This window comes from Cladophialophora bantiana, assembly GCF_000835475.1.
Source record: "Cladophialophora bantiana CBS 173.52 unplaced genomic scaffold supercont1.7, whole genome shotgun sequence".
Lineage (NCBI taxonomy): Eukaryota > Fungi > Ascomycota > Eurotiomycetes > Chaetothyriales > Herpotrichiellaceae > Cladophialophora > Cladophialophora bantiana.
Genome location: NW_015971581.1, coordinates 298,028 through 315,356, shown reverse-complemented (window position 1 = coordinate 315,356; position 17,329 = coordinate 298,028). Strand labels below are relative to the sequence as shown.

General features: G+C 53.0%; 8 protein-coding genes across 8 annotated transcripts; 2 read left to right on the top strand and 6 right to left on the bottom strand.

Annotated features, from left to right (window-relative positions):
• Positions 1–247: 247 nt before the first annotated feature.
• Positions 248–878, bottom strand: Z519_05121 (uncharacterized protein; the record flags this gene model as incomplete). Its single annotated transcript, XM_016762862.1, has 2 exons — positions 248–369; positions 440–878. 2 exons carry the CDS (start codon positions 876–878, stop codon positions 248–250), a joined length of 561 nt encoding a protein of 186 aa, XP_016620475.1.
• Positions 879–2,169: 1,291 nt separating this feature from the next.
• Z519_05120 (uncharacterized protein) lies at positions 2,170–3,560 on the bottom strand (the record flags this gene model as incomplete). The annotated part of the gene is made up of 4 exons (XM_016762861.1): positions 2,170–2,210; positions 2,267–2,756; positions 2,810–3,242; positions 3,301–3,560. 4 exons carry the CDS (start codon positions 3,558–3,560, stop codon positions 2,170–2,172), a joined length of 1,224 nt encoding a protein of 407 aa, XP_016620474.1.
• A 1,248-nt stretch (positions 3,561–4,808) lies between these two features.
• Positions 4,809–5,720, bottom strand: Z519_05119 (uncharacterized protein; the record flags this gene model as incomplete). The annotated part of the gene is made up of 1 exon (XM_016762860.1): positions 4,809–5,720. One exon carries the CDS (start codon positions 5,718–5,720, stop codon positions 4,809–4,811), a length of 912 nt encoding a protein of 303 aa, XP_016620473.1.
• A 1,604-nt stretch (positions 5,721–7,324) lies between these two features.
• On the top strand, positions 7,325–9,310 carry Z519_05118 (uncharacterized protein; the record flags this gene model as incomplete). The annotated part of the gene is made up of 1 exon (XM_016762859.1): positions 7,325–9,310. One exon carries the CDS (start codon positions 7,325–7,327, stop codon positions 9,308–9,310), a length of 1,986 nt encoding a protein of 661 aa, XP_016620472.1.
• A 1,163-nt stretch (positions 9,311–10,473) lies between these two features.
• Positions 10,474–11,301, bottom strand: Z519_05117 (uncharacterized protein; the record flags this gene model as incomplete). The annotated part of the gene is made up of 3 exons (XM_016762858.1): positions 10,474–10,896; positions 10,967–11,117; positions 11,288–11,301. The coding sequence occupies 3 exons, from the start codon at positions 11,299–11,301 to the stop codon at positions 10,474–10,476; spliced, it is 588 nt and encodes a 195-aa protein (XP_016620471.1).
• A 1,211-nt stretch (positions 11,302–12,512) lies between these two features.
• Z519_05116 (uncharacterized protein) lies at positions 12,513–13,169 on the bottom strand (the record flags this gene model as incomplete). Its single annotated transcript, XM_016762857.1, has 1 exon — positions 12,513–13,169. The coding sequence occupies one exon, from the start codon at positions 13,167–13,169 to the stop codon at positions 12,513–12,515; it is 657 nt and encodes a 218-aa protein (XP_016620470.1).
• A 576-nt stretch (positions 13,170–13,745) lies between these two features.
• On the bottom strand, positions 13,746–14,327 carry Z519_05115 (uncharacterized protein; the record flags this gene model as incomplete). Its single annotated transcript, XM_016762856.1, has 1 exon — positions 13,746–14,327. One exon carries the CDS (start codon positions 14,325–14,327, stop codon positions 13,746–13,748), a length of 582 nt encoding a protein of 193 aa, XP_016620469.1.
• Positions 14,328–15,114: 787 nt separating this feature from the next.
• On the top strand, positions 15,115–16,496 carry Z519_05114 (histidinol-phosphate transaminase; the record flags this gene model as incomplete). The annotated part of the gene is made up of 2 exons (XM_016762855.1): positions 15,115–15,200; positions 15,251–16,496. The coding sequence occupies 2 exons, from the start codon at positions 15,115–15,117 to the stop codon at positions 16,494–16,496; spliced, it is 1,332 nt and encodes a 443-aa protein (XP_016620468.1).
• Between the last annotated feature and the right edge of the window lie 833 nt (positions 16,497–17,329).

Below are 17,329 nucleotides of genomic sequence, written 5' to 3'. Positions count from 1 at the left end.
TGAGCGAGCCCTCGTTCGCCACGGGTTAGACTCTTCTGAACATGGTACCGTGTGTAATGCTCGCCACCCGTGCGCTCATCAAGCACAGCATAGATAGCCAGATATCGCAAAGGAGAACCAAAACAAGAGTTGGCTTTCAGAGTCCACCACAGCTGGGATAAAGCATCGAGTACGGCAGTCATTGCTTTCTTTGTTGATACGAGCAGAGTGGAGGGAAGGATGCCACTTTTTGTCTCGCAAGACTCCCCTACACAGCAATGTCTGCCCCGACAAAGTCCTTCTCTTCAATCAGCTGGCTCTTGGGCTGCGTGCTCGTTCCGGCCAACGCGGCGTCGAGGGAGCGGTAGTTGGCAAGTTCCTGCATTTTGCCTATACACCCTCCCATTAGCACGGGGCTTCCCCCTCGATCCAGAAAGGGGGGGTTTTCCGGTTCACTCACTTTCACTGACAGGGCTCGTTGTGAAGATGGCCTTCTCCCGCTCGCCCAAACTCGGGTAGATACCCTCATTGATCAACATCTCCGCAAGCGATCGCCGATTTGCTTCCGTTGTTCTGCCTTGAGTAATCAACTCTTGCCTCGCCCGCTCCAGGCACTCCCGGTAGTACTCGGCATGGTTGATATTGCAGACTTGATCCCAACTGACGGACTTGTGGATGGGGCAAAAATACCGGGAGCAGAGCAAGCAGGTCTCGAGGTATTTGGTGGTTGGAGAGAAGTCGCCCGGGTTTTGCTCGTCGCAAAGGTAGCACTGCTTTACGAGCGCCGGTTTCTGAGGTCGCTCTTTTAAGGGTTCGGTTCTTGGGGCAGAGACGGTGGAGGTTGGTGATCCGGGGGTGTTGATCACTATGGTTGGGGGTGCTGGCGCCGAGGCTGACATCTCGAGTAGAAGTGATCTGTGCGAACGTTGGCGTGTATTTGGAGCGAACGGACTGGAAAGCGCCTTGTTTAGGACGAGCGCTGCGCTTCGGCAAGCAACAAAGTAAGAGGAAGTTTGAGCAGAGTTCCGTGGTTTGTATAGTTGTAGGACGGTGGGGGAATACGAGGATATAGTAGGGCCTGAGGAGTAGATTCCGAATTCTGGACTGTGATCAGGTCAATGGCTTACTCGTTCGCTTCGAGACAAGGTAGACGGAGAGGTTGAAAGTGTCACAAAAATAAACAGAGTCAGCTCTAGGCCCTATTTATTCGGTTCTCGGGCACCATGCACGAAGCATGTCGGCGCCTTGCTGCTGGTGTTCAGCTTGACGAGTTCGCCCTGGAGGCCCCCATACAGGGCACGACCAGCCCCGCAAACTCGGTGGTTCTAGGTTACGAATGTGGCTTGCCAAGGGGAGTCTGTGTTTTGGATGGTGAAGTCGACGGCGGTCGCCCGCCTCCCTAGAGAGAGAATGCCGAGCGAGAGAGGTACCAAGCATCGTGCGGCTGATGCGGTTGTTGTTTTCGGTGCCCGAGAAGGGGAAAGGTCTGGAGGCATTGAGACAAATCATGACACGACGTCAAGGATTAGGCGCCCGATAGACCAGGAAGCAGAGATACCTCCGAGCACAACGGGTACATGCTGTTGGCCACAGCGGGAGGAGAAAGACCCCATACAGGAGACGTTGTGAGCCTGATGGCCAAGGACAAGGAGACAAGGGGGCTAAAGACAAGAGAGCATGCGTCAGTCATGGATAGTCGGTGGATGGCCTCGGTGATGGCGGCGACGGGGATGGGATGAGAGAGGGCGCCAGTCAGTGCAGTCACTGCTGGTCAGTGCTGTTGGTAGTGATGATGCTATTAGCTTGCTAGGGAGCCACAGTAGGTGCTGCCGTCATTGGGGGGCGGAAGTCGGCAGTTCTGTGGCGCCGACTCGCCGTCATCATCTTGGTACTCTATACATCTCAAGACGCATCTTGGTATCAAGCCTCCCAAGGTCCAGGAAGGTCCCAATGGAGGACCCTCAAGACCCTCGACCAGCTTCTTTCCTCTACAAGTCCAAATGCCCAACCCCGCTGACGTCGTCAATGCCATCAGGATCAGCAGCCACTCTGGGAAGATGTCCATTCTCTCCCTGGCAAGCACAACGTCACCATTCGAGCTCAATTAGCGCTGATGGAAATGCCTTGAGCCTACTGGCCTTATCTGCTGGCTTGAGTCGCGTTCCAGGGCGTTTGAACAAGCGGGCGCCCTCAGATTTTCTTGCACACGGTAATGAACGGCGACACGACGCCTGGGAGAGGTTACCCGAAAATCCATCATTATGCTGGCGGAGCGAACATTGCTTACCACTCATGAACAACGTCCCCGTTCGGGCATCATGGATCACAGTTGTCATGCCAGGCAATATCTCTCCCTCGCCGTCCTCAATGACTTTCGTCAGCTCATACTTATACGTGTTCGGAACCTCTCTGTTCAACCTCCGAACCCGCCATACAGTCGCTGGAGCGCTCTTGGGATTCAACGGATCCTCGAAGGCAGCCAATGATTTGAATGCCTTGGGCAGAGTTGCGGCGTAGATATCACCATTGGCGTCCTCGGCGAGGTTGTCGATGGGATAATCAAGATCAATACTGTGCACTCTGGCCACGGAACCATCAGGGTTTGGCTTGAAGACGGTAATGCCTCCGACAGCTGCGCTGGGCACGTAGAGGAAGCCATCGCTCCCGAGATGAAGTCCATTGGGAAACTTGAACCCAGAGGCGACCTTCTTGCAAACGCCGTCCGCCGTGCAATATGAAACGTCTCCTGTGCCTAGAAAGGGAGACAGATGATGTTGCTTCGCACTGTCGTCAGTGTGGGATAGACTGTGATATGGAAGGCTTCCCTTACCAAGCCAACTTTATGCGGTCCGTGGTCATTCGTGAAGAAGAACCCGCCGCCGCGTGTAACAGCAACATTGTTGGGAGTCGCGATCTGGGAGTTAGCGTACGTCTTGACATGCCTCATTCTGTCGGAATCCGGTTTGGTGGCGAACACGTCGATGGTCGAGTTTCCGCCGACGATCGCATTGTCGAGCAGTTCTCCCGTTTCTGGATCCACAGAAGGACGTGCATTGATCAACCACAATTGGATATTGGATCCGTCTGCAGAAGTGGTGCCGGTCATGCCCACGACATGAATTCGGCCGTCACCATGCACACCAGGGTAATCCTGCATCTTGAGAACACGGTAAGCGTAGCCTCCTGAACGGGTTGGGCTGTCAATATCCATGGCCACGACATGGTCATTCAGCGCTCGGCCGGAAGCATTGAGGCGATGAATACTAGTGGCATCATTCTTAACATGCTTGGCCCAGTCAATCCCTTCAACGGGACACATACTTTGGCATCCAGTCCTTCCTAGCCAGCGAATCCGAGCATGCCAGATAGAGCGTTCTGGACTTCTGATCGAGCCACATGTCCTCGCAGGCCTGGATATTTGGATCGCCGTTTATTCGGTGGCATTCGTACGGGAAGTCAGCGACGGGCTGCATCTTGCGACCCAGTCCCAGGCCGTTGAAGAGAGCATCGCGTAGGAACAGTTGCCAGAACACGGCGCCGAAGCCGAGCGAGATGGCAATCAGGGGGAGTCTGTTGGCCATCTTTATATGGTCCGGTTGAGATACTGCCGGGCAACGTAGCCTTGATGTCCGTAAGTTGGGCAAAGCTATTATCCTGACCAGCTGAGAGAACTTGGACGGTCCGCTTCGACTCCAGGATGCTTCTGGGGAATGTAGGGTACCCGGCTATGCAATGTGATGTACCGAATCTACCATTCGATGTCAGCCCAGGCAAACACGATGTAGAACACCGAGACATACCTAGGTACTCCGCGAGATGCATGCAAGAGCCACCATGTCACCACGGGTTGGGAATAGAAATCCCAGCCCGCACATGGAACACCACGCACCAGCCAATCCCACAGTCGACACGCCCCCTCCTCGTTTTTCTTCCTCGGCCCTGGTCAAATTTACGACCTCACTGAGGCACCTCCGAGACGAGCATATTATCCATGCAGGAAGCCCTGCCTGCCTGATAATATCTGCCTGGGGCCATCAATTTCTGCCGACAACATCCGTATTGTTCATGGAGCATGCAGCATGGAGGCTGGAGCGCATACTCACGCACCACTCCGTATCCCTTTCCTTTTTCCTTCTCTCACTCTTTCGTAATGTAACCGTCTACACGTCTGTCTTCGCGGCGAACCAAATCCTCACCTTTACGAGTAGGATCCTGCCTGATATATTCATATTCCCACTCTATCAGAGGAAAGAAAAGGGATGCGGATGCGGATGGAGAACGCCGCATACGATGAACTCGCCTGATTGCCTGATTGCCTGATTGCTGATGTGATGCAACGACATGCTGAGGGGGTCCCCGTGGTCCTGATGGTTCTCAAGCGTGATCGAGCACATGCGATGAGAGTGGAAGGTAAGGGAACCCTCACCGCCTCGTTCGGGGTTGTGGGATAGAGGGGGCATGGTGAAAGGAGGTGGTGGATTCGTGTCGAGAGCACAGGATGCCAGGCGGATGGGCATTGGTCTTGGAAATACTGGCAGAGAAGCGTGATCCGGGGCAAGAGCAGAGACAGCGAAAGACAGGCGCAGTAAAGAGATTATCCTGGAAGCAAAGGGCGAGGAAATATCTTGTCGCTCACCGTCAAGTACACCGAACACGAACAATTAATTTTTATTTTTGTATCATTCGTGGGTACGCATAGAGGACGACTCCTTTTTGTGAATTAGAACAAGTCGAATCCTTTGACGAAAGACTTGGACGCTCCGCTGCTGTTCCTCTTCTCGAGCTGAATCTTCTCGCAGCTGAACAAAGATAGGTCATTCCCTTATGCACTACTGCAGATACTCATCGCCACACTCTTGAATCATTACATCAAAGAGGGGCTTCGCGCTGAACCAACCGGCCCTGGGTGTGCCCACAGACTTGTAAGTAAACGCAGCATCCTCATCGTCGATCTTGACCGTTGCTCCTCCACGTCCAGCAGCAGCCGCATCAGCCATGAGCTGGGCGTGGCAACACTTCTCCAAGGAGCAGAACCAGAACAACGCGGCCTCAATCGTCTGTCCGCAGGTCAAGAGACCATGGTTTTGTAGCAAGCAGGCCTTCTTGTTTCCAATTGCACGGGCAATGTTTTCTCCTTCTTCCTTGGCCAGGACCACACCCTTGAATGAATTGTACACGGCGAGATCGTTGTAGAACGCACAGCTGTCCTGCGTGATGATGTCAATCGGTCGGCCCAGGGCACAGAAGGCGCGGCCGTAGATGCTGTGTGAGTGGGCGGCGCAGACGACGTCTGGACGAGCCTTGTGGACGGCCGCATGGATCATGTATGCGGCTTGGTTGAGCAATCTGTTTGGCCCGCCGTCGATGACTTTTCCGTCGTGGTCGACAAGGATGAGATCTGATCTCTTGATCTGCGAGAATGCCAGGCCGAAGGGGTTCACCCAGAAGGTGTTGGGGTTCACGGGGTCTCTCAGAGTGATGTGGCCCGCGACGCCTTCATCGAAACCAAACTTGCCGAAGAGGCGGAAGGCGAGTGCCAGGCGGCCCTTGAGGTATTCCCTCTCTTCGTATTTGTCTGTGAAGCGTGGTGGGGAGGGGAACTTCTGCATCTGCACTTCGGCATTGCCTTGCTTCAACTTGGGCTCGTTGGGAGCGGTGCCTTCGGGTTGAGCGTCCGCTGTGTCGTAACCGGCGGCGGGAACATTGGAGGTTTCAGTGTACGTTGCGGTAGGAGGGGCCATGATGGTTGAGATGTCGCTATAGGGAGACGGCTTGGTTGGATTCGAACCTGATGACTATGTTATAGAGGAAAAAGATTGCAGGAGTGAACAAAGTCTCAACAAGAGAGGTCCTTACAGGCTCAGGGGAAATGTCCGTTGATATAGGTACCGCAGAAGTGAGTGTGAGATGAGTGTCAAGCCCATTGTGGGGGAACTGCCGTCGGTTTGGACAGTCAGGACGGTGTGGGCTCAAGACTGAGTGGCAAAAAAACCCGCAACCAGATAAAGTCAGCTCTCTACAATTGGGCCTCGGATTTGTGAGCTTTGATTTCTCCACAGCAAGGACACTGCGGGATCTGCTCTTGACTGCTCTTTCCTTCCTCGAATCACCTCTGACGCCCTCAACGCCCTCAACGGCCCCCTGACGCCCTTCGGTCGATACTTGGAGGTTGCTGCGGGGAGGACAAGATGGCGAGACCAGACACTCGATTGGCTCGCCGGACAATACCCCGAGTCTATCGCAGACGGATTTGCACGAATGATAAACAGAGCAATCGAGAGATATCTCAGGCTTCCCTGGACCTCCCGATGGGCCGACGGAAACTGCGGCTTTTCGAGGTTTGAATCGGTGTCTTCGCGAGCCTACTAACGACCAAGAGACAGAGTGGTGTGCCAGACGATGCGCCATCAGCCGAGGCATCGAGTTTGTTGACAAACCATGTCCTAATTAGCCTCCCCTTGGACATACGTTCGATCATATCCAACCACTTTTGCCCATCTTTAACCGAAGACGGGTGATGGTTTGGGCTTGGAAATACTCGTGGTCTTCTCAATGTCCAAGACGATGCCCTCCCTGCAAACGGTCCAGCTGAGTCGTGCCACGAATGGTCATTCCTTGATCCCAGCGCTCTGGTACATGCGAATGTGACAAATTGAGAAAATGCACGAGTGGGCTAGAAGGACGCGTAATGCGCTCGTGGGTTGTCCGGGTGCTAATGATTGCATGTCAGTAACTACACCTTCCAAAGTCCCCGTCAGCAGATGCTTGTCGTCATTGCTGTATCTCGACATTACCTCCTCTTACTTACCGAATGTCCCTTGCGCGGCGTCAGCTGCGGAATGCCAACATATCGACGTGACGAAGATGGCGTCTACACGAGAACAAAGCGTGTGAGCACGCCGGTTCTCCACCGGAGGATCTCGATGTTGAGGTGGGATCTCAATCACGGCTGCTCCGAGTATGGGTTCAAGACTTGCCCAGCGCCTCGTCTTCGTTCTATGGTTGCGCTTCGTCCTAGGAAAAGCTGATGAGTCTGGTGTTGTGGCTACAATGAATGGAAAGTGGAAAATTGGATGGACGCATGGACGCATGGACGCATGGACGCATGGACGCATGGACGCATGGACGCATGGACGCCCCTATTGACCAAAAGAGGTTAGACTCATCGCCAATCGCCGCAGTTCTTCCGAGTCTCGTAGAAATTTTGTATCGCAACACTGACTTAGGTATTTCCGCCATCTGCTGTACAGTCTCTCCCTCCTTGATTCCTTTTCTCGTATTTTTTTTCCGGACTGTGGTCGCCGCTGCTCTCTCACTTCCGTTCTCCTCGTATCTCACTGCCATCATGTATGGCGCTGCACGCCAAGGACGACATGTCCTGAGAGTGTTCCGAGCCCTCCCATCCGCCTCCTTCTCATCTTCGCGAACACAATTTGTTCCTTCGAGGTCGCGGATTTCTGTCACCGGGCCCCTCTCTGCCAGACAGTTTTCATCGACATTTTACCGACGGCAACAGGCTCTCGCTGAAGAACATGCCCGTGCGGAAGATTTTGGCGCAGAGGATATCTCTACAGTCAATCGAGAGTTCACCAAATTTTCAGAGCTGGGAGATGCAGGCGTTATTGACAAGAGGATCATCGATACCCTGGTCGACAAAATGGGCATCCACACAATGACAGAAGTTCAGAGAATGACCATCAACGAATGTCTGGATGGCACAGACGTCATTGCCCAAGCCCGTACCGGCACTGGCAAGACCTTGGCCTTCCTGATGCCCATCGTGCAACGGATGCTTAGAGACCCCGAATTTGCTCGTCGGCAATCCTCAATCGGAGACACGAGAGCCCTCATCATCTCCCCCACCCGTGAGCTGGCCGAGCAGATTGGTGAGGAAGCGAAGAAGATTGTCCGAGGGACCGGCGTTCAGGTACAACTGGCTGTCGGTGGCACTCAGAAGCAATACCATCTTAAGCTTATGCAGCGATTGGGTTGCCACATTCTTGTTGGCACGCCAGGAAGAGTCAAGGATCTGTTGTCCGACCCCTACAATGGTCTGAGCCTAGAAAATATCCAAACTTTCGTGCTGGACGAGGCTGATCGACTCCTTGATATTGGATTTGCCGAAGAGATCAGAGAGATCCAGAGTTTCATGCCCAAGCACACACGCCAACATCGCCAGACGCTCATGTTCTCTGCCACCATGCCACGAACCGTGGTTGGTCTGGTCAGAGAGACCATGAAGCCGGACTTCAAGTTTGTCAGGACTGTTGACCCAGAAGATGCCGCAACGCATGAATCCGTCCCACAGCACATTGTCTTTTTGCCAGGATTGCAGAACCAGATTCCAGCCGTGACCGAAATCGCCTACAACGCAATCGAGGCTCATAAGAGAGACCCGGGAAACAACATGCCTTTCAAAGCAATCGCCTTTTTCAGGTCGGTAAACGAGGTCAAAATGGCATACGAAACCATGAAAAACTTGCGCGACCCATCAGCCAGAGGAATGTTTGCTCCTCACCCGCTTGCACCCTGCAAGATTATTGAAATGTCATCTCAGCTAGATCAGCGGCAAAGAACCGCGAACTCACATGCATTCCGGAATGCCGACTGCGCCCTGATGATCTCCTCGGACGTCACCGCCCGAGGGATGGACTTCCCTAACGTGTCTCACGTCATTCAAGTGGGCGCACCTCATAGAAGAGAAGACTACGTCCACCGCCTGGGTCGGACTGGCCGTGCTGGGAAACCGGGTCAAGGCTGGCTTCTCCTGCAAAACGATGAGAGAAACGATTATAGACAATTGGCCAACAGCATCCACGCCCACAATATCTACGAAGACGCGAGCCTGGACACGGCCAAATTGGACATGACTCAGCCCACGCAACTCTCACCGCAAACCGCGAAGATCATGCAAATGGTTGAATCAGGTGTCAGGCAGGTTTCCAGGCTTGACAAGGCGAAGGCGTACCAAAGCCTGTTGTCTGTGCTCAATCAGGCGGGGAATTCCTCGAGACAAGAGATCGTCAACCAAGTCAACGAGCTAGCGACGTACGGGTGGGGCCTTGAATCCCCGCCTTCAGTGACGAGAAGCTGGGCCGATAAGATAGGGTACGGCGGAGTCCAAGGCCTTACTTTCCGAGAGGAAAGTGACCGTGGTGGGTTCGGCGGCGGCGCAAGATCGCGTTTCGCTGGTCGTCGTGACAGACATGATGAACGCGATCCGTTTGGCCAGGGTGCCTCTGCCGCTGGTCGAGGTACATTTGGTGAAGACAACTCATCGTCTAGTGATCGTGGTCGAGGTAGATTTGGGGGTGATCGAAGGTTTCGTTAAGGAGCTCGGCTGTCTGTACGACTCACTCGATGACGTGAGAACAATGGTCAGGACGAACTCGTTTGTTGACCACCGGGGCCATTTTACGAGTTGAAGCGGGCCTGGTTTAGGGCGAATTCCCAGCGGCCCTCCATACTCATCCCTTTTACCATAGCATTGATTGACCGGGCGAGAAACCAGGCGTCGTTCAGCTTTCGAGACCTCCAGCCCACTCCCTCCACCTATCCAGTATGGACTTCGCGCAAATCGTCCGCTCTTCGTTTCCCATGTGTCATTTATCAGCATTTTACATCGAGACGAAATGTCAACGGCATTTACAAGGATGGCTTGGTGGGAGTTCTAGGATCTGCCGCGATATCAATCGACGAGACGTCAAAACCACGGCCGCGGAACCACCCCACATGCTTGCCTTCTCCATACCTCCAGCAACTCTCCTCTCGATAGAGAGATCGCCAAATTGACTGCCATGTGGCTCATTTACGAGCGGAGTCGATCCACTCGTCTCACAAGAATCATCTTCCCTTGCCAGCCGCGGTGCTTTGATGGACCATCGACGTTGCGTCTCCTGTCCGAGTATGCACGGTGTGGTTGAGGATTTGTACATATAGATGTGATGGATACCCCTTTCTCATGTGTATATCATTAAGCACGTTTCGACCTTGTGTTTTCGTGCGTCGTTCAATCCACGACCTGTGTAACGAGTTAGGCTGGGTTAGAAAATCGCATTTGCACATTAGGAGGCTACTGTCTTGCCAGGTCAAATCAATCACGGTTTGCAAGGAGCAAGGAAAGTGGGAAATTCAATAATTGACAAAGCTTACGATGCAAGAAGGTGGGAGATACGCGAGAAGCAAGGAAAGAAGCAAATCGAGAGTCACGAAAATAGAAAAGAATCTCCCCTAAATAGGAATTACCAGGCAAAACAAGTCATTAAACCCCATGAACTTTCGTTGGGTCATTGTAATATCTACATCTTAGGTACCTCTCTGTCCGAGGCATTATTCTCGTCCAAACCCGGCCAGCCGGACGTATCGAGCTCGTGCTCTTTGCTCTTTGTTTTTTTTTCGCTTTCTGCTTTTTGTCTGGGCTGAAATGGAGAGAGGGGGAAAAGGGAGGGCATGCATGTCTGCGTTTTGCGTAGTGAGTGATTTGGAGTGAGCGAGCTAATGTGAACTCCTCCACTGGTTCATCTCCTGCTCATTGATCTCGCGCAGCTCATTCACATTGGCGACCTCGCCGGTGACGGCGCCCTTGACCATCTCGACCCCGCGGCCCAGCATGGTCCCCTTGGGGAGCGCGTAGGTGGCCGTCAGGGCCTTGACCTTGATGACGCCGATGCGCGGGTCGTTCTCGCTGCCGTCGTGCACGCCGTCGCCCAGGTCGCCGACCCACGTCTTGAGCGTGGGCGTGTAGTATTTCTTGACCGTGGCGCGGTCGGTGATGATGCTCGCGGTGCCCGAGATCGACGCCCAGCTGCCACTCGACGTGGCCAGGAAGGAGATGTTGACGTGCGAGTCCGACGACAGGTCTGACGTCTTGCCTGACTCGGTGTTGGTGTGGAAGAGGAAGTCGACGCCGCCGGATTCCTGACGAGGAATATGGTTAGCCAGTTTGCAGCAGGGGGGTTGGGGCGCTGTGGGATGATAGCTGACATACCTGTGCGGCCAGAGCCATGCACCTCGAGACCAACAGGCCCGAGTCAGCGATGCGGGTAGTCATCATACCGAATTTGCAGGATTTGACAAAGTCATTGAGGGCGGCGATCTTTTCCTCGAGACCTGGCTCGTCCTTGTTCTTGGCCTTATACCTGTGTTTGCCATGGATGGGAGGTCAGTCTTTTTGGGTTCGGCCCTCTCTCATAGAGGAAATGTGAAGGAGTGATTGGGAAGGGAGATAGCAGCCAACAGAGACTGTCTTCTTGACGATAGAGCTGGGGAAACGAAGGACAGGTGGGAGGAATGAGAAGAGACAACGTACGGATCGGCTGCCATTTCGGTTCGTTTGCGGTGGAAGTCTTGAGATGGGGAATTCAGTCCAAGTTCTTGAGGAAAACTGGGGTTGAAGATGCGTCTGGGGAATGAATTGTGAGCAAAATTGAAGATGAAGTGAGTTACAAAGTTTCAAAGGCGCTGGTGGCACTGAAGAAATAGAGACTCGAGAGCCTTCGTGGTGTGAAGATGGTGACGTCGATGAGGTCAGGCAAGATTCAATAACTCCAACCATTGGAAATGAAAGCAAGAGAGAGTTTTGCACGGGTCGAAGGTGGGCAAGGTGGAGTTGCACATTACTGGAGAGACATAAAAAGATGATGATGCTGCTGATCATCCAGGTACAATGTGCGTCACTCCTGGATGGTCATGGCCGGTGGCAGGACTGCTTGTGAGTCTACTCATGTTTGGGCCATTTTTGAAGCAACCTATTTACATTGCACGTCCCCATCCACTGGGGAATCCGCCATAGTCTGTTAGATGCATCTCGCATAACTTGTCGCTCGGTGGTTGCAGAGATGTCGTTGTTTTTGACCGACGAGGCTGCATCAGACCCAGGATCCAACATCCAGCCAATGAACGTTAGCATATCTGCATCAGGCGTCCTGACAAAAAGTACTGCTCTGTTCCACGAGGCCAAAGTACGGATTGCGCCATCCCTGAACATGATGTCCCCCGAATGCGTGGGTCAAGGTTGATATATATCATCAGCAGACGCCGGCGGTAGGTTTGGTAGGCTTGTCGTCTGCAAGTCGAGATGGTCTCTGGTGCCTGACTGGGCTTGAGATCTCGGGTGTACTCCATGCCTTGGGGCAACCATGTTCTTGGTGTGAACGGGTGATTTGCGTAATTGTCTCGCTCGTGCTTCATGCTGCCAGTCCCATAATGCTGTCCTTTTCTAGCATTTCGCAAGGAGCAAAAGCTCCACGAGGCCTGCCCTCGATTAACACAGGCTGTAAGCAAAGGCCTGAAATAGCGATCAACCCGACAGTCGGACTGATCAAATAACCGCTCCTTCTGCAGAGCCCAGGACGCTGCCGCAAAGATGATGTCGAATCTTTGGTGAGAAACTCGTCGGCTTGCGCGCGCCGAAGCCCGTGCTAATGAGCAAGTTGAGTGGTCGTTGACGGAGACATTCGCTCACGTCGCCATCATGCAAGGTCTGATCTGTCGTGAAAATGGCATTTAATGCGGGACCTTTCATCCCATCCAAGTCAAGAAATGATCCCTAGTCGTCCCTCCCACTCATCCTCCCTTTTAATGCCCCTCTCTTCCTTGGCCGCTCTCCTCTTCTCATTCCTCTTCCGTCTCTTCTCCTCCCGCTCTGCCGCGTCAATCTCTTCAGCCTTTTTAATCCTCGCCTGGATGTCGACCTCGCCCAACATCTTGGCCTCTTCCTCCTGCTGTCTCTTCCTTGCCTTGAGCATATCTAACCTGTCCCTAACGTCCTGCAACGTCGCTCTTTTCACCTGCCCCGACTGCCCCGTATTGATCAAGTGTTGCTTCGAATTCAGATGCTCGATGTACTGCACGTTGTCCTTGTATGTCAAATCACAGGCCTCGCAGTAAAACCCTGCGCCTTTCCCCCTTTTACCGATTCCTGCACCGGCGGGGACAATTGTGCTCTTCCCGACCATACTCGCCACATCCAACCTTGAGCCGCGCGCGGTGGTGGAGTCCAAAGAGGAGAAATCGACGGGTTTGTGCCATTTTTTGCCTTCGAGTTTGGCCTCATAGCGGGCTTTTGCCTCTTCGCGACGTTCTTCTTGTTGCTTTTTGGCTTTTGCTTCATACTCGGCGCGGTCCCAAGTGCGGCGGAAGTCGGTATCGGAGGCAGCAGCGGTACCGTAAGCGGATTTGCGTTCGGCCATTTTGGCGCGCCTTGAACTCTGGAAATGAAGAGCCTGAAGTATGTGTAAGATTTTCAAGGTTTGTGAGAGTTGTAAAGAGAGGAAGAGGCGATGCGGAGAATATAAGGTCTCGAAATTTACGTAGTTTGACCGGAAAAGATTCCCATGCGGAGAAACTGGCGTTCATGGCGGGTACCAAGGTGGGCAGCCTCTAGTACTTATAAGCCTCCACGAGATTTCCACAACTTTTACCGGATACAGAGGGAGTTCCTGTGATCTGAAACTGTTCTGCATTGCTGAATAAGCACCTATTAAGGTGTTCTATCGCAACTATATCAGGCTGCTAGCCTTTCGAGCCAGTTTCCAAGTCCATGCGCCAACCACATCTGCCTGGTTGTGATCAAGCTTGGAATAGAATTTCCATGGCATCCGGTAAAATGCTCCTCTCGAAACAACCAGCCGCCAACCTGTTTTGATCATTGCTTCGAAATCTCGCTCAACTTGATCTTCTTCACTATTGAAGGATATCCCAAGATACTCAGACTTGCTTCTGCATGATTTCACCGCTTCTGCTTGTGCATGTCTCATCAGTGGAGATCAGCCACAGTAGATGTACTGCAAGGTGAGCTGCTTCAACGGATCCGCATTGTCGGTGATGGCGTATCCAATCTCAACCGGCATATTCATATTGGTCTCGGGAAGATCGTCGATATTCAAGACTTCCAACTGGGCCAAAAATGTGTTCTGACCACTAGGGAAATCTGATGTTCCCTTCACGATGAACTTGATGTCACGGTAACCGTACCCCTCGGGGCTAATTGGCTCGGGAGTGTCAGGGCAGAGGTATACAAAATTGACATCTTTGCTGACAGTTTGCGGAACGGATGATGAGGGTAAGGTGACATAGTTGTACAAAGCATTGCAGGAGGTGCTGGTGTCGCCAACGGAGCCACGAGACTTGACGTTGATGTTGACTTCCCAGGTCATTCCGCATGGTGGACCGGCCGGGTTAGGACTGATGTTGAAGATGAGAGGGTCGGCAAGTGCAGCTGAGGCAGAGGTTTCGTTGCGGGTGATCAGACCGTTGGCAGCTCCTTCGCCAGTGAGAGATGAGGGAATTGCGGTGGCATGGGTGAGGGCAAGCAAGAAGAGGAGAATGGGGAGGAAGATGAGTTCCATTTTGATGAGAAGTCTGTTTGCAAAATTGCGATTCAGCCGAGAGCACTTGTCGTGTAGAGAAAGAGTTTGAGGTTAGTGAGAGCATTGTCGGATGTTGTTTTCTAAAGGTAAAAGGATTAGACTGTTTAAATACCTTGTTGTGAAGTGTTTTCTGGTTGACAAGCGTCCATGGTAACACCGAATACTTCACATGCTCACCGTGAATTGTCGCAAGTTGTCCTTTATGCGTTAGTCAGGCCAAATGGTAACATCTGGTCTTCATCATCTCTCGTGGCGGGCATATGTTCCAAAGCAAAGTCCACCTATTGAAGTATTCCTGGGTTCAGTGTGGTTCGATGTTGAGTTGAGCGAGGACAGTTGGATGTGAGGGACATGAAAAGAAAGTGAGCGAGCAGTGAGCTCTGGTCTCCGCGAGAGATCTACTCGGTACGTACTCGGTATAAGCACAACCAAGTCACACTGAGGCGAAGTGCGTCTGGAACCACTTAGATCCACCTGGTGCCACGAGGAACAGGAACGAGTCCCTGGATCTGGGATCTAATATCTGGTTCCTGTCATTAGACTCGGTGGTCAAGGGCGTTAAGCGTCCACTCATCGCCAGCTTACGTACTAGCGGCCACTACTATTAGGCTGATGGACCCTGGCGGCAGTCTCCGTCTCCGCAATCGGCCAGGCACTGCGGAGAAGATCGAATTTGGAGACGTTTCATAATATTTACTCGAAAAAAGATTCTTTGCAATGAACTCACTGGCTCCGGGAATATTCACCACGGCTCGACAAGGCCAAGATGGCTCTCAAGTCTTCGCCCTTCGATCTCTCCAAATGTGCGCGACCCAACATCCTCAAACTGCACCCTTATAGGTGTGCGCGAGAGTAAGTGTATCCCCCTGCATTGCAGCCCGTTCACTGACTCACCAACCCAGTGACTACAAAGACGATGGCACCAATATCCTCCTCGATGCGAACGAGAATGCGTATGGCCCTGGGCTCGTGCTGGAAGAGGGTGGTGTTTGCGGCAAACAGGACAAAACAACTGTCGACTTCCTGGGCCTAAACAGATATCCCGATCCACATCAACTCGAGCTGAAGGAACTGTTCTGTCGCCTGAGGAACACACATACCCATACAGACAAACAACTCAAACCGGAGAATATGTTCTGTGGAGTCGGGTCAGATGAGGCTATTGACGCTTTGTTGCGCTGCTTTTGTGCTCCCGGAAAAGACAAGATTCTGACCTGTCCTCCCACGTACGGCATGTACGCAGTTAGCGCAGACGTCAACGATGTTGCAATCGTCCAGGTGCCCCTCAACCCTGACAATGGCTTCTCGCTGCAGCCTCAACCAATATTGGACAAGCTCTCCTCTGATCCATCCATCAAGATGGTGTACATTTGTTCCCCTGGAAATCCCACGGCCGCCCTCATTCCCAAGGAAGACATCCAACCAATCTTAGAGCATCCCACATGGAACGGCATAGTGATTGTGGACGAGGCATACATCGATTTCTCACCTGATGGGTCAAGCCTGGCGGAATGGGTGTTGGAATGGCCGAATTTGGTGGTAATGCAGACGTTGAGCAAGGCATTTGGTCTGGCTGGAATTCGCTTAGGAGTGGCCTTTAGCAGTCGCGAGATTGCAGCGCTGCTCAATAACATCAAGGCACCATACAACATCTCAAGTCCAACCAGTGCCATTGCAATAGCAGCCTTGCAAGAAGAGAATCTGGCTGTGATGCGACAACACCGCGAGAAAATCCTCCAGCAACGAGACCGACTTCTTCGAGAGCTCCCACGCATCCCAGGTATTGGTCGTTTCCGAGGAGGGTCTGCGTCGAACTTCTTGCTAGTGGAGATCCTGGACAGACCGCTGGAAGACGGTGGACAACCAGACAACGTGACAGCTTTGAATGTGTACGAAACAATGGCGGGGCAACGAGGAGTGGTGGTTAGGTTCCGGGGAAAGGAATACGGGTGCACTGGCTGTCTGAGGATCACCGTGGGTACCGAGCAGGAAGTAGATCGATTCCTAGAGGAACTCAGGTCTGTCTTGGGCCGCCTTTACTCGGCCTCATCATCGCAAGGCTCGAAGGTCAATGGGTTGAATGGGGTCGACGAGGACAGTCGGAGTGAGGGGGAGCGCGAGGCGGCTGCCAACGGTGTGATATCATAGGGGTCACCGTGCATGCTCTAGCGGGTACCTAAGGCTGGTGGGTGGCTGGTGGAGGCTGGTGGCTGCTTGGACTTTTCTTTTTGGCAGATCCCATGGCTAAAAGTCCCCATGAATGGAAGGGCCCTTTGATGGCAAATGGACGGCTGATGGGCGTTGCATACCTAGACTTCCATAGACTTTCACAGCTATCCCCAAAACCGATAGAAAGCAAACAACACCCTTTCTCCTTGATCCTGTCACATCCTGCCAACACATCGCCCCTACCTTCTCTACGGCCGTCCAATCCAACACCACACCGCTTCGCCTCTCTTACTCTCTCGCTCTCACACACACGCACTCCCTGTGCAGATCTGCACCGATTTCCCTTGCAGCCTGGCGCTCGAGACACTGCGCAGGAACACCGAACCGCCCTCTAAAATCTATCGTCCTGAACTTCCTGCCTTCTATACGCCTCGCGATAGGCCACAACTTGGTCGCAATTCTGATACCTTATGCGAGTGACTGAGCGAATGGACATGCCGTGAAGAGATACAGCCGCTGCAGCCACCTGCCTGCCACATTCTGCACCTTGATCTCATCATCTGCCTTACATCTAGCTGTAGTCACCTCTTCTACTTTATTTTCGAGCCCCCGGATTGCTGCCCTTCCCCTCGATCGCCGCTCGCTTGTGCTCCTTTCATCAGCCCCCCGGCTGCGGTTGAATTGTGAATAAATCTGGTCAATTCACTACTCGGTCACTCCGTCTTCACTTTGGCTGCCCGATCTCTAAACCCTGCGCTAGCCCTCGGACCCTCACTTTTGGAGAAAACATGTTGATTGAGCTGAAGAGAAGG